This window comes from Acipenser ruthenus, chromosome 10 (genome assembly GCF_902713425.1).
Source record: "Acipenser ruthenus chromosome 10, fAciRut3.2 maternal haplotype, whole genome shotgun sequence".
NCBI lineage: Eukaryota > Metazoa > Chordata > Actinopteri > Acipenseriformes > Acipenseridae > Acipenser > Acipenser ruthenus.
In genome coordinates this window covers 19,012,766-19,033,852 of record NC_081198.1, presented here as the reverse complement: position 1 = coordinate 19,033,852, position 21,087 = coordinate 19,012,766, and the positions used below count along the sequence as shown (strand labels likewise).

The following is a 21,087-nucleotide window of genomic DNA, read 5'->3' as shown; positions in this document are numbered from 1 at the left end:
CTTTCACCACAGCCAAGTAAGCTGACTAAAGACGTGAATAAGAGAGGAATTAAACCTGGGGAGAGGCTGCTTTAACAGTGGGGGAGACTACTTTCTTTCATTTAATATTTTGAATATGGATATTTATTGGATTTCGAACAAATATTTGATTTTAAAGAGTGAACAAGACCTATCGCAATCTGGTAGGGCTTCATCTTTAATACGTGAGAAGTTCTGGGGTATAATTTCCTTCATCGTGAGTGACGGGGTCGGTCTGTCTTTCTACAGGTCCGCTTCCAGTTCTATTATTTTCTCTTCGTTCTTTTGCTGTTTCTTTTTTTTGCCTTTTGCTTCAGTTCTCTCCTTGCAACCTGTAGCTGTTTTACCCTTCTTTTCATAACTCTTTTCTCCACATTAAACTGCTCCTCTATTTCTACCCAAGTCTTTTTCTTTCTCTCATCAGTTCTCATGCCATGCCTGTCCTCTGTAGTATATTCATACTGCCTGATTATTTCTACAAGAAGATTTTTTTTTAAATCTAATCAATTATTTGTTGCTAATGTTACATGCATTAGAAACAATGCTATTTTAAAATCTGTTTTCTTTTTATCTATGTGTATAATATAGTCTTCGTATCTCTGTCCGGGATGGGTCTGAGAGACAGGAAAAAAAAAAGGATATTCCCGGAAAGTACTTTAAAATATATGTTTTAACACATTTTACATTTTCGTTTTTAGTTCACATTTACATAAACTTTATACAAATTTGTTAAAAAACACCTTGATACCACAATGACAAAGCAACTATACAGAGAAAAGAAGTTTGAAACTGGGCTGCCACAAAAGAAAATATCAGGGATTGATAAGGGGCCTAGAGTGTGAAAGGTGATAAGGGATTGAAGGTGAGGAAAGCCATTGTTATTAACACTGCTTTCTAATGTAAACATATTTTGACGAACTCAGTTTAGTACAGTTTATGTACATTGGACTCTTTCCTCGGCATTAAAGTTTACCTTGGCACAAAAAAATATGGAACTTTGAACACCTTACCTAATTTGATGAATATACTTCTCTAATTAATGGTTACTCTGGGAATAGTAACTCATTTGTAAATCCACTCTGGTGCAACCCAGTTTTACTCTCGGAATAGCTACTTCTGGAGTAGCGTTCCTGTAGAAATAACGAATCCACTTCTATGCCTGGTGGATCTGCTGGTACAATACACCTCTCTCACAGGTACTCTCAATGAAGCACAGTGTTGTTAGGAATACATCCTGTCAATAAGAAGTCTATGGCAGACCTGTCCAACAGATGGTTTTTGAGCCATATATGACTCATTGAGCTCCACAATAAGGCTCTTTTGAAGTATCTAATTTAATGTTTTTGAAAATACTGTAGTCTTAGGTAGCAACAAGTACAGTCACAATCTTGTTGTGGTTTAACATGTGACTCAATTCCAGCCACCGCCTGCATACAGAGCTGGCCTGAAATGGGCAAATGACATTTTATGTTCAATTTAATGTCATCAAATGTTACACACCGATGACAAGAATGCTGGATGCAAATACCAAATGGGTGGCACAGAACTAGAACAGGCCCTGCAAGAGAAAGGCCTAGGTGTTGTAATAGATTCATCGCTGTCAGCAACCACATAGTGCTAGACGCAACCAAAAAGGAAAACAGAATACTTGGGTGCAGCCAAGCTAAAAAGGCGTGATGTTTTATGTTTGTAGCTATGTATCATTTTAAAAAATGATTTTAAAGAATGATATTTGGTCAAATACATCTCTGTCTGCAAGCCATGCTTTGAGTCGTGCACTGTCATGGTAATTACATCAGGAGATTGAAATTGTCCCCATCCCCTGGGGAAATTGTCCTTCTTTCCTGTCAGCAACCAATCAACTGCTTCCCCTAATGATTGACATACTTTGCAGCCATTAATATGCTTGAACCCAAAGAGAGTGCTGAGGTGAATTGAGCAAGTGCAAGTGTAGCAGATTTCCTGCAAGGCAACGCAGGCAACCTAAGAACCTAAATGAATGAAAATATATCTTTGCAATACCATATTTTCTTTCTAAACTGCACATTTGACAGCTGCATAGTGAATAGGAGTACACAGCAGGTAGGGTTTATGAATGCTTTAACAGTGTCGAAAATATACAACTAATAGATTTTAAATGAAACAAGATTCTAGAATAATAAAAGAATTGATACCGCTTGTCCTTTGTTTCCACGAACACCGGTCATTCCAAGGATCCCAGAATCCCCCTTGACAAAAACATAAAGTATAAATGTTTATTACACAGGCCTCCGCTAATCAATATACTGCCCATACTACAATTGTGAATGTGACAGGCCTTTAATATCAAATCCTCGAAACCTGTAGTCTGGTCTGTAATTTTACACTGTGAATATCACAGTTATTAAAGTCTTCTTGTTGTTGAGAATCACTATGTATCATTACTTCAGTCATCAGTTTACTCTTCAGTGCTTTGAACTACAGTTTTAAAAAACCACCAGGATGTGATGACTGAAAATGATATAAAGCAAATCTAAAAAACCAAGTAGATATGTCATGCCAGTACCAAGGTTCTCTTGAATGTACAGCAGTATCACTGTATTTCATGCTACCCTTCGTGGTATGAAATACATTAAATATTCCCTTTCCTTTTTTAACCATAGTTAATATGCCTCCTGGTTTAAATCAAAGACAATTTAGTAAAACTATAAAGTCACAGGTGAAAGGTGACTATTGAGAAGAGAAAAACTGCAGTGCGAAGGCTGAATTTGTCCCCACTGTAGAAAAGGGTGTACCTTTTCAGATTTGTGTACCTTTTTTCCTTGACGTCCATCCTTTCCAACAGGCCCACGCTTTCCACTCAGACCCTGCAATTCAGAGCAGAGTCAGGAGGCTGGGAATGTCTGATTACCTCCACTCTGTTCTGGGGATATGAGTAACTCACAGCTGGGGTCTCTCTCTCTGGTTGCTGGGACTAAGCCTGTACATATGCTCGTTCTGTGCAGTCTATCTGCATGTTAGCCTGTTGCGCTATACTGGACTGTATACTAGTGTAAGCTGGCTCTGCTATGACGTTAGATGTGTGGTAGAGGCCTCATGTACACATATTAGACAGGATTGCATAGTCACTCACTCGTTTCCCTGGTGAACCCGCCCGGCCGGCTGTCCCTGGTCTCCCCACTTCTCCCTGAAACACATAGATTCCTCTGATAGCATCAGGACAACAGTCTGCTGCAGCCGCTCTTCCCATTATCTTAACACAGCCGCAAACACTGTGTGCACCACTAACATATATGAGTATTGTATATATCTCTATTACTTGTATTATCTCTGGTACATGACTGTAATTAAGCTGACCTTCTCAGCACCGTATCCACTTGCTGCTTTCACTATGATGTGTTTTTAACATCTTTGTGTTGCTTTTATGCTGCCTCTCAAAGTGGACATGTAGCAATGAAATATCTTCAAGAGTGATCAGTGCATTTTGTTAACTAATAGTATGAAAAAATACCAATTAAACAATACATGTTAACATGACCAGATTTTACACAGGAAAATATGAGACCTAATAGCCTGACACTAGTGAATGTTTGGTAAGAGTTGGAGTTATATTGTGTTTTCAGGGGGTGCAATGCAGGAGTGCCTGGTCAGTGTACACGCTCTGGTACTCACAGTCCTGCCTGGGGCTCCACGCTCCCCCTTGCTTCCGCTTCTCCCTGGTTTCCCCACAGTGCCGTACCTCCCTGCCTGTCCTGTGGAGCCTCTCTGGCCAGCATTGCCCTGCAGGAGGCAGAGAGTCACAGACAGCTCCATTCAAATGTATTTGTATTTTAAAATGAAAATACACGTTTGCTAAAAGATTTGAGACTTTTAATGAATGCAGATGCATGCCATGGAATATTAAATATTTTGTTCACTACAATCACTTTAAACAGGGAGCTTTCAAGCTACAATACAATACAGCCCCTAAGAAAACACATTTCAGGGATAACTGCAGGCATGGTGTGCACGTGGTGATGAGAATTTTCAGAGAGGATACAATCTGAGAAGAGTGGAGGATGCTAAGTATGAGGGAGACTGCCTCCACATACACTCAAGGACTCCTAGTTGGAGCTAAAGGAGAAGTGCTTTGTCTTTCTTGTTTTTGATAAAGAAGTCAGTTAAGTGTTGTTTCAGCTCAGATTTTGACTTCAGCTGAAACATAGGGCTCAGTGACAGGCTGCTGCTGCTAAAGTGTCACTGGACTCTGTTAATAACATTTGTTTATCCAAACTGTACTGTCCTTTGGAATCCCAATGAAAGTGAATAGCGCAGAGATTCCACTTGTCCTACACTGCATTGGCACACAGTATGCAGGTTTGGATGTTACGTGTTTGTGTTTTACCATGACTGTAATAATAAACCAGATCAGTATCGTAAAAATGAAAGTGCAGCCAATTACCATGTACAAATCAAAGTGTCACTTCTGTACACAGACACACACCTCCTTATATCCCCAAGCTGTGATACTCTCTATAACTCATGCTATAGACAGTCCTCACAAAGTATCGTCACAATTAGATATGTGGTCTTCTGGCTATGTGTAAAAATGGGAGCTCCGTCCAGGCTATTCCACTGCTGACCGTGGATGGGAGTTCCCAGGGGGTGCCGCACGATTGCCCGAGCGCTGCCCGGGTGGGGAGGGCTTAGGTCGGCCAGGTTGTCCTCAGCTCACTGTGCACCAATGACCCCTGTAGACTGGCTGGGTGCCTGCCTATAAGTTGCCCAGAGCTGCGTGGTCCTCCAACACTGTAGCTCTAGGGTGGCTGCAGAGTGAAAAGAAGCGGACGGCTGACAGCACACGTTTCGGAGGACGCGTGTGTCCGTCTTTGTCTCTTCCGAGTCAGTGCGGGGGTGGCAGCGGTGAGCTGGGTTGAAATAAAAAAAATAATTGGGCTTTCCAAATTGGGGAGAAAACGAGAAAAAATGTATCTCTACTACTATTGGCTTCTTGGTCACTGGTAGCTTTCAAAAGCAGATCAGAGACATAACTGGCAATTCACAAGCTTCTTTTAGTTTTAGCATTATGGATGCCTGGGTCATCCTGACCCGATCATTTCACTCTGTCCTCAGCACTTTCCTTGCAGGGAGGCACAGCAGGTTGATTGCTATAGACTGTACTCATGCAGCAATTAAAACACCAAGAGTGAATGAATTTAACAGTACCATTCCCATCTCCATCTACTAAATGTTGTGGCTAAATAGCCAGATGGAACCCATGATTAATTTATTTTTCAAAACAGCAATGTGGGCACTCGCCTAGAAATGCAAATTTCCACATGCGAACAACTTTAGTGACATTAAGATTTATTAACACACATTACTTACAAACATGCATAAATCAGCATTTAATTATTATTAGTTTATCTGGCAGATGCCTTTATCCAAGGAATGTGTGCGACAATTCTAAACTTTATGCGTACAAACAAATCATGCCATTTACTCACGCACGAATAATAAATATAGGCCCTGATGTGAGAAAATGCATTTCATTGCAGCAGGAATTTCTTATGACAAGAGCTATTTTTTGGGGGAGAATTATTTTCCTTCTGAGAAAGAAGAGTTTTTTTAAATAAACATAACTGAGGACGTGTTTTTTGAAACAGGGAATTACAAAGCCAACACAAACCCACTACAGAACAGTTCTCATTTAGAGAATACTTCTGATGCAAATACTACTATTATTTTGGTTAAATCATTTTCATGTATATACATACAACATTAGGTTAAAAAAAGACCTGAACATTTGTTTATTAGTCAGGAATAATCATTGTATCCAAGCACTCACTTTGAGACCGGGCAGGCCATGCTTCCCCCTCTCCCCCACTGCCCCAGTGAAACCCTGGAACACATAAGAAAACACAAATGCTTGTCTTTATAACTAATCATTGTTATTGTTTTATAATTGTGTTATAAAAGGAAGGCACTCACTAAAATGTTGGTCTGCTTGACTTTCTTATAAGTTTCTAGTTAGTGTCAGGATATTATACCTCAGGATGTCACTGTGCTTGCAAACCACTGAACTAAAGAAATAACCACTAATAAATACACACGCTAATAAACAGTCTACCGGTTTTTACACCTTATAAGATCTGGGAGCTATATTCAGTATTTTCATATCGGGGTGTGTAGATAACATTTTTCATTTAAAAAACAATTCCAAGTTTCTTGATCTTTATACAGATATCGACATTGAGAACATAAAAAATACCAAGATGACCTGTAATATGGTTTCTTTGTAGAATGATGAATTCCACACACAAAGTGAACTCCAAGTTGGTTGGGTCAGGAGAAACAAACCAATCTGTTACCCAGAGACCATTGTGATATTATCCTTAATAATAATAATAATAATAATAATAATAATAATAATAATAATAATAATAATAATAATATTATCCTTTTTGGAACCAAAGTCAGTGTACCACCTCCATAATACCCCACGTCATTCAGTATCATTGTCCACATTTTAAAAATAAGACAAGGAAAAAGAGGGAAAGAGATTATTTTTTAATTTTACAACCATAAACAAAAACACAGAAATGTGAGTGCCTATGCTGAGTGCCTACACAAGCGAACGCAGGAGAGATTTGGACAGTGATACTGGAAATGACATCAGGTTTTAAGGAGGATGTACACTGACTTTGGTGCCAAAAAAAATGATATCACAATGATCTCTGGGTAAGAGATCAGTTTGTTTCTCCTGATCAAGCAACATGGAGACCGGGAGTTCGTCATAAGAGGTAAGAAGCAATCTGATTCTTCTGGATGGCATTAGATTCTATTAGATGGGGCTAATCTGGGGACGAGCACTGCCTTAATGGTCTTTGTTCTTCTCAATGAAATGTCTGTTCTTTATTTAATTTATTTTTAAGATGTACTGCCCACCTCTTTTCCTGGCGGTCCTGAAAGTCCCAGCTCCCCTTGGTTTCCTCTTTCTCCTACATTGCCCTTTGACCCCTCTGGACCTGGCAAACCTCGATGCCCTTTCTCTCCCTGGCAAAAAGGACGTGACATTGGCTTCCTGTTAGAACACTGACACCCAGGCGAATGGATATGCAGACAGACAGACCTGTGTTTTTCAGATTTTACCCTTGAAATTCAGGCCCTCAACGTAAACAGTGTTGATATTTTTAGGGGGCAGCTGAAACACATACTTACAGGTTGTCCCTTCCGTCCTGCAGGCCCAGGAGGTCCCATTGGTCCAGTCCGGCCCTGAAACACAACAAGCTGTCTGAGGAGCAAGCCACAACACTCAGTGGCTTTCTGCACTGCTAACAAACGGAGTTGGGGAACCTGTGAGAACGCTGCATTCATAGTAGACCAAAAAACAGACCAAAGCTGTCGCAGAGAGCCCCTCTGAAGCAGGACACTTTTAGGAAGGCTGCTTTTACACTTAAAAAAAAGCCTAAGCCATCTCAGATTCGGTTTAAAAGTGGCTAGTGTAAACAGGGTATTAGTGTAATCCACATCACAAAACAAACACCACACAAAATGTATTCTTTATTTACATTCTAGTTTTGCTTCCTTGCTGCTTCCTGTCATCTAATCACTTCCTGTTCTTCCTGACCATCCACCAACAATCCAGAATGGTGTTTTAAACACTTGGTTAAATGGGGCCTATGATCATTTTGCTAGTGCTAATACGAGGCAAGACAACTAATTTAAAGAAACCTGGGTCAGCACTTTTTAAATGGGTCCAGCAGTAATGCTGCTAGTGCTAATAGGGGGTAAGGAAAATGATCTGAATGCCTTGGTTAGCACTCCTTTAAAAGGGGACCAGTGATAATGTTGCTACATATAGTACTAAGAGATAAGACAATGCATTTTAAAGCTAGGTTAGCACTTCTTTAATGTGTGAAATGCAGGCAGTTTTTGTTTTTCCTTCTTTGAGTGTATAGCTAGCCCAGTGTAACCCACCCCTAGTCCCCACTCTAGATTGCTGGTGCATGTTAGTTTATTAGTAGTGGTGGCTGCTGTTGGCCAGGCTGGCTTCCAGTAGGAATGGTGAAATGGGAGCAGTTGCTAATGTAATACAGTATAATCAATATACCTCCTCACCATCGAGACCAGCAGCTCCCTTCTCTCCGATGGACCCTCTCACTCCCTGCACACAGACAGAGACATACTTGTATTCAATATCTGGCAACACGTGAAAACGCATGTGTGGCTGTACACAGTGGTGCTCATATACAAGAGAGAATAGGTGGGTGGAGTCAGCACTGAGGCTGACAATCAACTAATCCTTCAGCATGTTTGCAGAGTTTTCAGTGGGAGTGTTACAGGTTCAATACATTCTGTGTTGCCCTTTCGTTTTATTCACACAGTGCAATTAAAGTACGCAGTGCTAACAACATAATTCCAGTAAATCTTCCTTAATACTGTATGCATTGCCTTCATTTCATAGGTCTCACATGTTACTGTACGGAAATGCACACATTATGGGAAGTTATAGTTATAGTTTATTTTTTAATGGTCATTTATTTCTCAGCTCCTACCATAATTAGTTAGTGAAGAAAATGCATCAATCACTCCTTGCAAATACTTCACTGCTACACTTTTATTCAACTTTGAGAGACTGAATGTAGGAACTTGACATTGAGAACATGACAGATAGGAAAACAAAACCCGAAACATTCTGAGTTTTTTCCTACAAGAACTCAAATTCCCAGAAGCAAGTGGCCTGTGTCACCTGGTTCCTTCAACAGGAAGTGCTGCAAGAAAAAGCGGGCAAAGGACGTTCAGCAGGTTTGTTTATAAATACAATGAAAAAAATACCATTCAAAATAAAATACACAATTTTATAATTAAAACCACATTTTTTGTCACTTTTTTTTTTTTTAAATTTCAGTTTCACAAAATTGTATGTTGTACTGTTTTTTTATGTAACAGTTTTTTTGTATGAAGCTCTTTGGGATCCTTGGGATGTTAGGCGCTATATAAATGTGAATTGTATTGTATTGTATATGAAAGAAAATGTGTTGGTGATATTAAACCAGTTTGCTGAAAATGACTTTGGCATATATAGAGTTGCTAAGGCAATGACCCACTTGGCTTGAGGCTTACAATGATGAAGTGATAAAGCATGAGCAGGCATGTATGGAAAAGGAAATATGGTAAACAATTAACCCCAGTAACCTTGTAAAAGAGAGTAGTCAATGGTTGGTTGCACTTGAATGGAGTAACAGCTGAATAACTAATTTCTATTATAATGAGTCAAACAGAAACAAAATGTAGTCACGTATGTTCTGAGCTAGAGTATAAATACCAGGCATAGAGGCGACACAGACAAAGAAGCTATTAATACTTCCACTTCATCATGGATCATCAATGTAGCATCGGAGGCTGTCTCTCCAGGGGTGAGGTAATCTGATCAATTACCTATCTCCATTAATACTAGTGGCACATGTTGTATTTAAACAATAACGTTGAATGTAGAATGTAATGTGGGTATTTGGAACTAATAATTGGAAAAAGGTTTGGTCATTCATAAACCTTACAGATACACTGAAAGTGTGTCAGTACTTATGAAGACTCATCTTTACTAAGAATTAGTTCTCAGGATAAACTCAAAGGGAAAAGTTATGGTTTCAACTTTGTTTTCATGTTAAACTCAGATTTTTAACCATTAATATACAAGTCATTTAAGCAAAAGTTCTATTTTAGTCTCATTTGACCAGAGAATTTTGTTGAAGAATGCTTCAGATTCCAGTTCATATTTCTTGGCAAATTTTAGTCAGTTTGTTTTTATGAATGTTCTTTGGTTTGCAGCGAGGTCTGCGTGCATGCAGCTCTTCTGTGTTCAGCTGCCTCTGTACAGCTCTTCTGTGTTCAGCTGCCTCTGTACAGCTCTTCTGTGTTCAGATGCCTCTGTGCAGCTCTTCTGTGTTCAGATGCCTCTGTACAGCTCTTCTGTGTTCAGCTGCCTCTGTACAGCTCTTCTGTGTTCAGATGCCTCTGTACAGCTCTTCTGTGTTCAGCTGTCTCTGTGTTCATCTGCCTCTGTACAGCTCTTCTGTGTTCAGCTGCCTCTGTACAGCTCTTCTGTGTTCAGCTGTCTCTGTGTTCATCTGCCTCTGTACAGCTCTTCTGTGTTCAGCTGCCTCTGTACAGCTCTTCTGTGTTCAGCTGCCTCTGTACAGCTCTTCTGTGTTCAGATGCCTCTGTGTTCTTCTGCCTCTGTACAGCTCTTCTGTGTTCAGCTGCCTCTGTACAGCTCTTCTGTGTTCAGATGCCTCTGTACAGCTCTTCTGTGTTCAGCTGTCTCTGTGTTCATCTGCCTCTGTACAGCTCTTCTGTGTTCAGCTGCCTCTGTACAGCTCTTCTGTGTTCATCTGCCTCTGTACAGCTCTTCTGTGTTCAGCTGCCTCTGTACAGCTCTTCTGTGTTCAGATGCCTCTGTACAGCTCTTCTGTGTTCAGATGCCTCTGTGCAGCTCTTCTGTGTTCAGCTGCCTCTGTACAGCTCTTCTGTGTTCAGATGCCTCTGTGCAGCTCTTCTGTGTTCAGATGCCTCTGTACAGCTCTTCTGTGTTCAGCTGCCTCTGTACAGCTCTTCTGTGTTCAGATGCCTCTGTACAGCTCTTCTGTGTTCAGCTGTCTCTGTGTTCATCTGCCTCTGTACAGCTCTTCTGTGTTCAGCTGCCTCTGTACAGCTCTTCTGTGTTCAGCTGCCTCTGTACAGCTCTTCTGTGTTCAGATGCCTCTGTGCAGCTCTTCTGTGTTCAGATGCCTCTGTACAGCTCTTCTGTGTTCAGCTGCCTCTGTACAGCTCTTCTGTGTTCAGATGCCTCTGTACAGCTCTTCTGTGTTCAGCTGTCTCTGTGTTCATCTGCCTCTGTACAGCTCTTCTGTGTTCAGCTGCCTCTGTACAGCTCTTCTGTGTTCAGCTGCCTCTGTTCAGCTGCCTCTGTGTTCAGCTGCCTCTGTACAGCTCTTCTGTGTTCAGCTGCCTCTGTGTTCATCTGCCTCTGTACAGCTCTCCTGTGTTCAGCTGCCTCTGTACAGCTCTTCTGTGTTCAGCTGCCTCTTTACAGCTCTTCTGTGTTCAGATGCCTCTGTGCAGCTCTTCTGTGTTCAGATGCCTCTGTACAGCTCTTCTGTGTTCAGCTGTCTCTGTGTTCAGCTGCCTCTGTACAGCTCTTCTGTGTTCAGCTGCCTCTGTACAGCTCTTCTGTGTTCAGCTGCCTCTGTTCAGCTGCCTCTGTGTTCAGCTGCCTCTGTACAGCTCTTCTGTGTTCAGCTGCCTCTGTGTTCAGCTGCCTCTGTACAGCTCTTCTGTGTTCAGCTGCCTCTGTGTTCAGCTGCCTCTGTACAGCTCTTCTGTGTTCAGCTGCCTCTGTACAGCTGTGTTTAGCTGCCTCTGTGTTCAGCTGCCTCTGTACAGCTCTTCTGTGTTCAGCTGCCTCTGTACAGCTCTTCTGTGTTCAGTTGCCTCTGTACAGTTCTTTTGTGCACTGTTATGCCTGATGCTTCTAAATCTTTCTTTAAATCCTTTGCTATTAATCTTGGAATTTTTTGAGCAGCTTGTATGATTCTCATATATGCTGTACCCATAATTTTCTTTGGACATTCACTTCTTTTAAGTGTTTCACTTGAATGTGTTCTGTGGTACTCCTTGATTATTGCTCTGATTGTGGATTGTGGTAATTCCATACTTCTTTAGTACATGGCAGGGTATCTGTCGCTTTGCTCAGGCTGTAGTCACAGTCTCCTGTGTAGCAGGCTTCCTGTAGTTGAGTAGTAGCACCTCTGGTTTTTGACAGTTGAAGGTGATGTGTTATATTTCCTTCCTTCCTTAAATATAGTTTGTTTATGTTGAAGTCCTTAGCAGAGTTTCAAAAAGGAGAAGTCCTGTTTCATAATAATCTTTGTTGTTACAACTTCCTGGACATTTCCTGACTGTTACTGTTCTTTCCTGTGGGCCTCTTTACTTGCAGCAAACAACATTTCAATGGTGTACTATTAACACATGTATTGCCCTTAATTGTTCATTTATTCATTTATATTTTATTCAGTTAGTCAGGTTGTTGTCAATAATTGATCAGTTTACCGGGAACACCTCCTACAAAACAAACATACAGGCGTTTCCCCTGGGGAGAAGTGTAAATGGAAATGTACTGATGCTAATGAGTTTAATAAAACACATTAACAACATTCAACAGCTGCTGATCAAGGGAGCTGTGAAAATGAATATTTTCACTGCTCCCTTTATCAGCATTTAGTGGATTTTTTCCTTGTTAAAGGTGTTGTTGCTAAATTAATTCTTACATCTACCATATTCACTGCTCCTCTTATCATTGAATGCTACCCTGTCCATCTTTTGTGGCTTCAAGCTGCACCCCTTAGTTAATTTAACTAATTTTTTTGTAAGGAATTTTCTGACTTTTGTGGCTCCAAGCTTAAACCATAACTATGTTTTAACAAATGCTTTTGTAATGAATCATAATGCGTAACATAAGTGAGTTTTCTTTTTCTCCACAGCTGGTTGATAACATGATTCATCACGTATTGTCATGTAGTTCTCAGACACTCTCTGGTGGCAGTGATATTACCTTCTCTCCTTTCTCTCCCTTCGACCCTGCATATCCAGACTGGCCATCTTTACCCTGAGTAAAAAAAAAAAGGACAACTATTCAAACTAAACTTTCATCCCTGCATGTTAGAAATTGATTTCTGCACTGGGGGATCACTTCAAAGTCGGAGGGCCTTCCTAAATTGTAATGTAGCGTCAAATACAATTTCTCATAATAAGATATGGCTATTTTAAATCACTATTATTAATTATAAGTACTAATTATATTCTGCAATGTACACCATTTTTTGGGGAAAATTCTGAAAATCTTGCCACAATGTGATTTATCCTGGATTACATCCCTGCCAGAGGAGCACAAGACAGACTCACCGGATATCCTGGTGGCCCCCACAGCCCTCTCTGTCCCATTGGCCCCTTGCTTCCTGGGGCCCCCATAGGCCCCTGGTCCCCTCCTTGGCCTTGATTCCCTTGGGGACCCTGTGCAAACACACACTCAGAGTGTTATTGATTTACCATCAAAATATCTGTCTAGCTATTTCTAAGGCAAAGGAGAAATTGTCAACATGAAATAGTCAATAATGAAGGAATTTCTATGAAGAGTAGAATGCATATTAGACTAAACTAATGAAATGAAAACTAGTCAGGTATGCTTTTTCAAATGCCCTTTATTCAGATCAAGTTGTCCAATATGATTTTTGAAATATGGATACTTAAAACATCCAAGATAATGGCTGGGACCAGGTTCTAACAAAGGGAGCAGGCAATTTAATTAGAGTACCAGATGCATTGAGCAAAAGTATACCTCCATAGCACTGTCCCCTACACTATCATGCTTAAACTCTGGCGAGAGAGAGAGAGAGAGAGAGAGAGAGAGAGAGAGAGAGAGAGAGAGAGAGAGAGAGAGCACCACTTCACACTCGGGAGCTGCTGATTTCACAAGGTCCCCCATCCTAGTACAGACCAGCCCCATCCTTGCTGAGCTGCTTTCACCAGGAGGCCCCCCATCCCAGTATAGACCAGCCCCATCCTTGCTGAGCTGCTGACCAGACCAAGCTTCACTCTGCACTGTTTCATTTGGGCCCCTGTACAACAGAAAAACTCACAGGGACTCCTTGGAAACCTCTAGCTCCAGGCATGCCTCGTCTGCCCTGAAAAGCAACGAAACACAGCTCAGGTTTAAGTGCAGCGCCAAGGAGTAAATGTGCAGGAATTAGCTTGTTGAAAAACAGCGTTGGCCATGGCAAAAGCTAATTATTTCTATTCATGATGCTTCCAAGTGAACCAAGAATGGTAGCTACAGTATCTAAAACATTATTGGCATAGTATCATTTACATTTTTCTAATACCCAAATAGTCATGTCAATAAAATAAGATCTTCCCCCATTTTACCTTTATTTTACATACAAAAACACGTTAAAGGAACATGCACTTGTTTGATTTTCATAAACCTGGTACACAAACAGTGCTATTTAATAGTCTAAAAAGTGTCTGCATTTAGATCTGACATCTGTAATTGTTTGGAAGTCACAAGTATATTATTATTTTGTATTATTATTATTATTTAAAGGTATTGTTTGGTGTTTAAAAACACAATGTTTTTGTATTGTTATTGTTTTACAGCATGGATGGGGTTAAAAGCTAAAACTCATGCACAATGTGGCCATCTCCCAATTAATCAAGTAATTACCAATTGGGAGATGGTCACATAGATATAAAAGCAAAACAGCCGCTCCGGGAGGGTGATGAGAGTTGGAGTTTGGAGAAAGGAGACGGAGTGACAGTAAGAGCTTTAAAATGACAATTGCTACTCGTGCTGGCTTTAAACCAGCACAATACTTGTTTTAATTATTGCCTGTTTTGTTTTAGCCACCGTGCCTTTTTGGTTTATGAAAAGTGTTTTGTTTTGTTCAAACCTTTTATTTGTTATTAAAAATGAGCGCATTTGCGACTCACCCCCGCAGTCCTTGTGTGTGCTTGTATTTCCTGGTCTGATGTCATCCGCAAGGCATCCTTGCCACAGCTAGGTTTTGATTCTTTTTTAGTTAGTTTGGTTTAAATTTGCATAGAGAACCACTTACCCGGCTCCCAGGCTTCCCATCTACTCCGACTGGGCCCTTCTCTCCCTGGGGACACAAAGGGGTCAATACCAAACCCTCAAATATTCTCCTTTTATACCTCTATAAGCACTGTGTCACCAAGCTACTGGACCCTGGAGGTAAGGCCCAGCCTGGGAAGTCTCTGCCTGGCCAGTTGGGATTGCAGAATGTGCTTGTTCAGGTGATTTACCTCCCTAACCTGCAGGAGCACACAAGCCAATACAACACTGTCCTAGGGTCCCCGGCCAAATTCGGTAACTTCATGTTGGAACTACCCTTGCATGACTCTGCCTGCAATCCACATATGGGTGACACTATTAGCTCCCCGCTACTAGTGAATCCCAGATATCAGAGGCTAAAGCAGTGGTAGATCTCCCCTTGAATGCACTGCCAGGTTATGGAAGACCTGCACTTCACTAAATAAAATTCCTCAAAATTAAAAGCTTCATATAAGCAATTATTTTCAACTTGCCCCATCACATATATTGCATACACTGCAACCCCCCGGCGACTCGGGGAACGGAGGCTGAAAAACGCATCCTCCGAAACGTGTTCCTGCCAATCCGTCATTTTTCGCACTGTGGATCCACAGTGAAGCCACCAGACCTATAGTGCCGGAGGACAACACAGATCTGAATGGCTCCACTGCAGACCCGCAGGTGCCCTATCAGCCACAGGGGTTGCTGGGGCGCGATGAACCATGGATTGCCCTGCCGACTTAAGCCATCCCTACCCAGGCAGCACTTGGCCAATTGTGCGCCGCCCCCTAGGAACCCCCTGGTCTCCAGGCTATAGGGCGCATCCTGCACTACACGCGGAGCACCTTTACTGGATGCGCCACTCGGGAGCCCGATGATTTCCTGGTTGCTGTAATCATGAGAGAATGACAGAAACACAGGAATCATAAGAAACAGGTTAGACCAGTAAAGCCTTTTACTACAAATCATTTTTAGTACATTTAACAAAAAAAAAGGAAAAACATCAATTAAAATACTTAACAAGAAAAAATGTATGCCTACTTCCAAGCACACTAAAGTATATTTCTGATTTGTGCTAATGAGCTTTGAGTATGTACTGTGGTGTAGTGGCATGCGGTCAAGGCTGGTCAATGGCAGGAATAGCAAACCCAGACTCAGAAACTGCAGTTTAAACACTTTTAATAATTCACAAACAAACAAACAAACCCCAAAACACCCAAGCTACAGCTATCCTGGTGTTTTTATTTCCATTTCCATTTCCATCTCTTTCTCTCTCTCTCTCTCTCTCTCTCTCTCTCTCTCTCTCTCTCTCTACTCCACACTCCTACACACCCTCCACACTCTCCTAAACAAACATTCAGTTACCACCTGGCCACATTCCACACTTTTCCAATAACTCTCAATCACACAATTAATTAAACAATCACTCAATTAACTAAGTGACTGTGCAAATGGTGGCCATCTTGGTTGCAGGCTGTCCCTTCCCCAAGATGGCCACCAGTCACCAAACCTTCACCCACACATACACACGTCCTCCCATGTGCAGAGCCTATGCTCTGTCACATTACCCACAGTGTCTGTTTGCTAAACCTGAAATATAATAAATCTGCTGATTGTGACCATTCTGGCTGTAAATATATATAAAGCAAGTTTCAATTCATAAAAAACTACAGTATAAAACACAGCCAAACACTTTCTCTAGCACTGTTTTATTTTTGTTTAATTTTTTTACCTCAATAACACTGTTGAAGACATTAGTAAAAAATTTGTCTGCATGAATTCAAGGTTTAGTTTGATCTCTGAAACCTTGATGAAGACATGCTTGTCTACTTGACTTTCTTTACGTTTTAGGAGTGTGTGTTTGAAATTAATAATCAATTTTACCTTTGCACCAGGATTCGCAGGAAATCCACTCAGGCCAGCTTTACCTTTGAGTCCCTGGAAATTAACAAGAAAACTCAACTCTATCCAGTCTTGTAAACAGATAAGCAGACATGTGCTGTTAATGATGACTCTTACTATTCCGATTACTGCATCTACACACAGGTTGTCTTCATTTGACCAGATGCTTATCTCACAAATTGGGTTGTTTTGCTGACTTTCATGAACTCATTTTACTACAGAACATATTTTATAGTACTTCACTTGCAGCAAAACCAAATGTAGCAGCTGAAAGGGTTTGAGGGACAATTGAAATCATGGTTTGTGGTGCTTGCAAATGTGTTGCCTGATCGGTTACATCCTGTCACTTTGCATTGGTAGTAAATATATAACATTTGGAGTGCCATTAACTTATGGGACATCTTTATCATTTAAACCTAAAGAAGGGACAGATATTTAGTAAGCAGGCAGTCGGAGGGGAGTGGAATGGGGACTAAGGCATGGTGCAGAGCATTCATTTGAAATCACTAAACTCACCTTTGCTCCTGTCTTTCCTAAAGGACCCTGGATCCCTCTGCTTCCAGAGATACCCTGATGAGAAAGGAAATCCTCTGTAAACCCCTGCCCTGTCCTGAACACGTTGGTATTAGCAGTAGCAGCCTTCTGGAATTGGTCTTACCTGAATCCCAACATGTCCCTGCCTCCCTGGCAGTCCCATCTTCCCAGCAAAACCCTAAAGGGCAAACACAAACACGAGAGCATCATCGTACACAGACTCTCAAATACTGCCTTAATGTTTCATTCACTTTGCATTGGCTGGAGTAGGCTTTCCCTGGTAGCTCCTATATCTCTCTACTATGTTTTGGATAGCATAGTTACAGCAACTCTGTCAATATTCTGCTAGCTTATTCACACAGAAACTGAAAAATGACACAAATTCAATGTTTTAGCACCTGTTTAAAACCAATACACCAGTCAGTTAAGTCAGGGACTCCAGCATACACCTTAATTGTTGCTTCATAAATGTTTTGAGAATTGGTCCCTGTGAACTGACTGCATTATCCTAGCCTAAAAGCTACAGGACGATACATTTGCTTTGGATACCAAAGCAGCAAAATATCTGCACCTCTTATTAGCATTAGTACCATCATTACTGCCCTTTTCATAGAGAATAATTTGTTTCTTTGCTTGTTTCTTCTACTTACATTTAGTACATGCAGATTTTACATAGTGTTGTACTGTTGTAATGACCATTAGAGTGAGACTAACCTACAGCACAGGAAGTGATTAAGTACACAGGAATAGCAGCACCTTTGACTCTTAAAGATGTATTGCTTCTTTTTTCTTCCCTTTCAATGCAGATCTGCTTAGGAAGAGGTCTCTCTCTGATGAAGGTGTGTCTATATATTTACAATATAGCCCTGCTTTGATAAAGAAATGACTTGCCTTCGGTCCTTGAGGGCCAGGATTGCCAACAGGTCCTGTCTTACCAGGAGGGCCCTGGAACAAAGAAAACGACACGGTTACTTCCACCAGATTGCTTCATACAGATTATCTAAAGCAGCTACACAGGGCATCGTACCAATTCAACCATAATCTCAATTTCAATTCACTTTTCATTGTTTTTAGAAGTTTATTGAAAGACTAAAGTTTTATTAGTTATATACAAAGCTTCACCTGAAAGAAACATATATAGATGAAAGTATGAACAACCCAAAAATGTACTTTTTTGTTTGCTTGATAAATATGTTATCAGATTTAACCTCAGTTTCCCAGCCAATTTGAAATGCCTGATTCGAATGTCTGCTTACTTTTGCAACCCACTTATTGATCAGGAGGACTGAACATCACCAGATGGCGCTGTCAAGTCAATCACCTCCAAGGGAACCGGTGTTACCAACCTACTGAACCCTGGAGACGAGGCCCAGCCTGGGAAGTCTCTTCCTGACCAGTAGGGGTCACTAAAGCGCCATGATTGGATGAAATATTATTTTGCCCATCTAGTATTCCAAGTAAAAAGAAACTAAAGAATGTTTCGTTGAGAAGTCCTTTTCAATGTCTTTGTGTGCTGTGTACAAAAATGTGTTTTGCTTACAGTATGTGACCAAACAACACATGTAACACACATGCCCTACCATGGCTGTACATTAAAAATTAGAGCTATCGGTATGATAAAAAGTGAGATGCCCATGACGCACAGAATAGTAATTTCTCCTACAAAGCACACATTGTAACAGATCATGGAGACGATGATCAAGAAGTCTCATGGAAACCTCAGGTATACTCACTGGAGCTCCGTGTGTCCCATCTAACCCACGAGGACCAGGGTAACCTCTCGACCCCTGGAGTAAGAGAGGAAACTCAACACACAGAATGTACTCAGCAGCCAGCCTTGATTCATACAGCTCCCCTGAATTTCAACATCTATCTATAGCTTTTTTAAGGACTGGTATTTAAACATTTTAAAGACTGAGATAAACGAATAACCCCTCACTAAAACATGAACTACAAACTTGATCTATTTAACAAAAATTGACTTTAAAAAAACAGCCCTTGGCTCCCGAGTGGCGCATCCAGTAATGGCACTCCACGTGGAGAGCAGGATGCGCAGTATAGCCTGAACGTCGCCGATTCCAGTCCTATAGCTTGTAAGCTGCCTGGAGCTGCGTTGTCCTCTGACGCTGTAGCTCCGAGGTGGCTGCATGGTAAGTCTGCAGTGTGTAAAGAAGCAGGCGGCTGATGGCACACGCTTTGGAGGAGAGCGTGTGTTCGTCTTCGCCGCTCCCGAGGCAGCACAGGGGTAGTAGCGGTGAGCCGAGCTTAAATAATAATTGAATATTCCAAATTGGGAGAAAATAATAAAAAATAATTGGCGACTACTAAATTAACAAAAAACAGTCCTAAACAAAACATTCCTTAAAACAGTCCTAAAGTGAATACTATAGTTAACTTCTATTGTGAAGTTTCCTTTCTCAAATTGCTAATAACCAAGGCCTTCCTCTCAGCAGAACACTATCATTCAGCTTCCCAGACTTCTTTATTTTCACTTGGACACAGGCAATTCATCCTGCCACCACATTACAGATTCAATTCCTGTGCAGCAGGTAGGACTCACATGCCGAGCCTCACACTCACAGGATGCAGGGTCTTGAGCCACAGTTCCATTATTTCATAACACCACTAAATAAAAATCTATCTCATCTTGTTCCAATGTCAAACTGGGGCTGCAGCATTCTCACAGCATTCATGTTCATCTTACATAGATTGTTTTCTGCAGCCAGAGATTTAAAATCTGCTGTTTTTTGCAATATACAGTGCCCTGCCATATTAAAATGACCAGTCTTGAAACAGAGGTGACATCATACAGGGCTGTGCAGTCATGGAATCAATGCGATTCTGTATTACACTCTGGTCCAGATTCTACCACAGTTTGATGAGTTTTGACCACAGTTCATTCACATTGCCTGATAGTGGTTGAGTTTTCCACAATGTTTATCGAGGTGTTCCAGACATGTTCGATGGGGTTTATGTCGGGACTCTGAGGAGTCCAGGGAAGAAGCTGCAGCCCCTCTTGTCTATTCCAGGTAATGATGAGTATTGACGTATGGCAGGGTGTGATGCAGACTGCAAAACCCCTGGGCAGATGTAATGTGCTGAATTGAAAAATCCCTCAATGAACACCAACTTGGTCTTTCCACTGAACCAAATCGCACCCCAGACCACGATGCTACAGCCACCATGTCTTACCGTTCAGCAATCGTTCCGCAGTTCATCTCCAGCTCTCCTCCATTCACAAATGTGCCTATTCGATTTGAATTGTTTGAAGTCGGACTCATCTGATGTTGGTTCTCCAAAACTGCAGAGTGCTGCCTGCGCTGTACATCTGCATGGATGAGCAGTGGTTTCCGTCAGGCACTCTCCTGCTGTAGCCCAGTCTATGGAGAACCCATTGTGCTGTACTTGGCTGATGTTCGTGAAGCTGGCGATGTCCACGTGGCTTTGTCATGGGTTGCAATGGACCAAATCTGAATTCTGCGACCTTGTGTAAAAGGTGAAACATCGCACACACCTCCTCTCTGAAGCATATTGCACACTCCTTCTGAACTCCGCAATGCAGAAGGCTGATATTTTACCATGGCTGCGGAGGTATTGTTGGTATTTCGGATGATACCACTATTTTTGGGGGTGCTCATTTTAATATGGCAAGGCACTGTATTCATTAGGCAACTACCATCCTCAGCACAAGTTGGTGATGGAAATGAACAAGTCTGGTTTCAAACTGTTTTCAATTTAATCCCAGTGGCTGAAATGTAGCACACATCTACAGTTTGGCAAGATGTGGGTTTGACCAGAGTCACTGGAAAATCAGTCCCTCACCTTGACCCCCCGCGGTCCTGTCACCCCCGGTCTCCCTGCCCGGCCCTGTGGGATACAAACAAGGGTCTTTAGTCTGGAGAGAATACACTACAACCTGGCTTTACAAGTCTCAATATCACCTCATCTGGAGTTGCATTTGTGTTTTTTTTTTTTTACCTCAAGCACAATAGGAACCAGGTTTGTAG

At 41.4% G+C, this 21,087-nt stretch overlaps 1 protein-coding gene and 1 long non-coding RNA gene across 2 annotated transcripts in view; both read right to left on the bottom strand.

The window, feature by feature from the left end:
* LOC117411085 (collagen alpha-1(II) chain) overlaps positions 1–17,676 on the bottom strand; it is a 46,401-nt gene extending 28,725 nt beyond the window's left edge. Inside the window, exons 1-17 of the mRNA XM_059031363.1 lie at positions 17,671–17,676; positions 17,205–17,258; positions 17,063–17,116; positions 16,529–16,582; positions 14,649–14,693; positions 13,674–13,718; positions 12,940–13,047; positions 12,590–12,643; positions 8,098–8,143; positions 7,198–7,251; positions 6,918–7,032; positions 6,706–6,739; positions 5,825–5,878; positions 3,670–3,777; positions 3,131–3,184; positions 2,811–2,864; positions 2,193–2,246 (exon numbers count right to left, since the gene is read on the bottom strand). Of these exons, the coding sequence (XP_058887346.1) occupies positions 2,193–2,246; positions 2,811–2,864; positions 3,131–3,184; positions 3,670–3,777; positions 5,825–5,878; positions 6,706–6,739; positions 6,918–7,032; positions 7,198–7,251; positions 8,098–8,143; positions 12,590–12,643; positions 12,940–13,047; positions 13,674–13,718; positions 14,649–14,693; positions 16,529–16,582; positions 17,063–17,116; positions 17,205–17,258; positions 17,671–17,676 (993 nt within the window). The remainder of the gene's footprint in view (positions 1–2,192; positions 2,247–2,810; positions 2,865–3,130; positions 3,185–3,669; positions 3,778–5,824; positions 5,879–6,705; positions 6,740–6,917; positions 7,033–7,197; positions 7,252–8,097; positions 8,144–12,589; positions 12,644–12,939; positions 13,048–13,673; positions 13,719–14,648; positions 14,694–16,528; positions 16,583–17,062; positions 17,117–17,204; positions 17,259–17,670) is intronic.
* A 294-nt stretch (positions 17,677–17,970) lies between these two features.
* Positions 17,971–20,942, bottom strand: LOC131738147 (uncharacterized). Its single transcript, XR_009329675.1, has 3 exons — positions 20,903–20,942; positions 18,814–18,867; positions 17,971–18,025 (listed from the first exon to the last, which is right to left on the bottom strand). It is a non-coding gene; the product is annotated as an uncharacterized LOC131738147 (long non-coding RNA).
* Between the last annotated feature and the right edge of the window lie 145 nt (positions 20,943–21,087).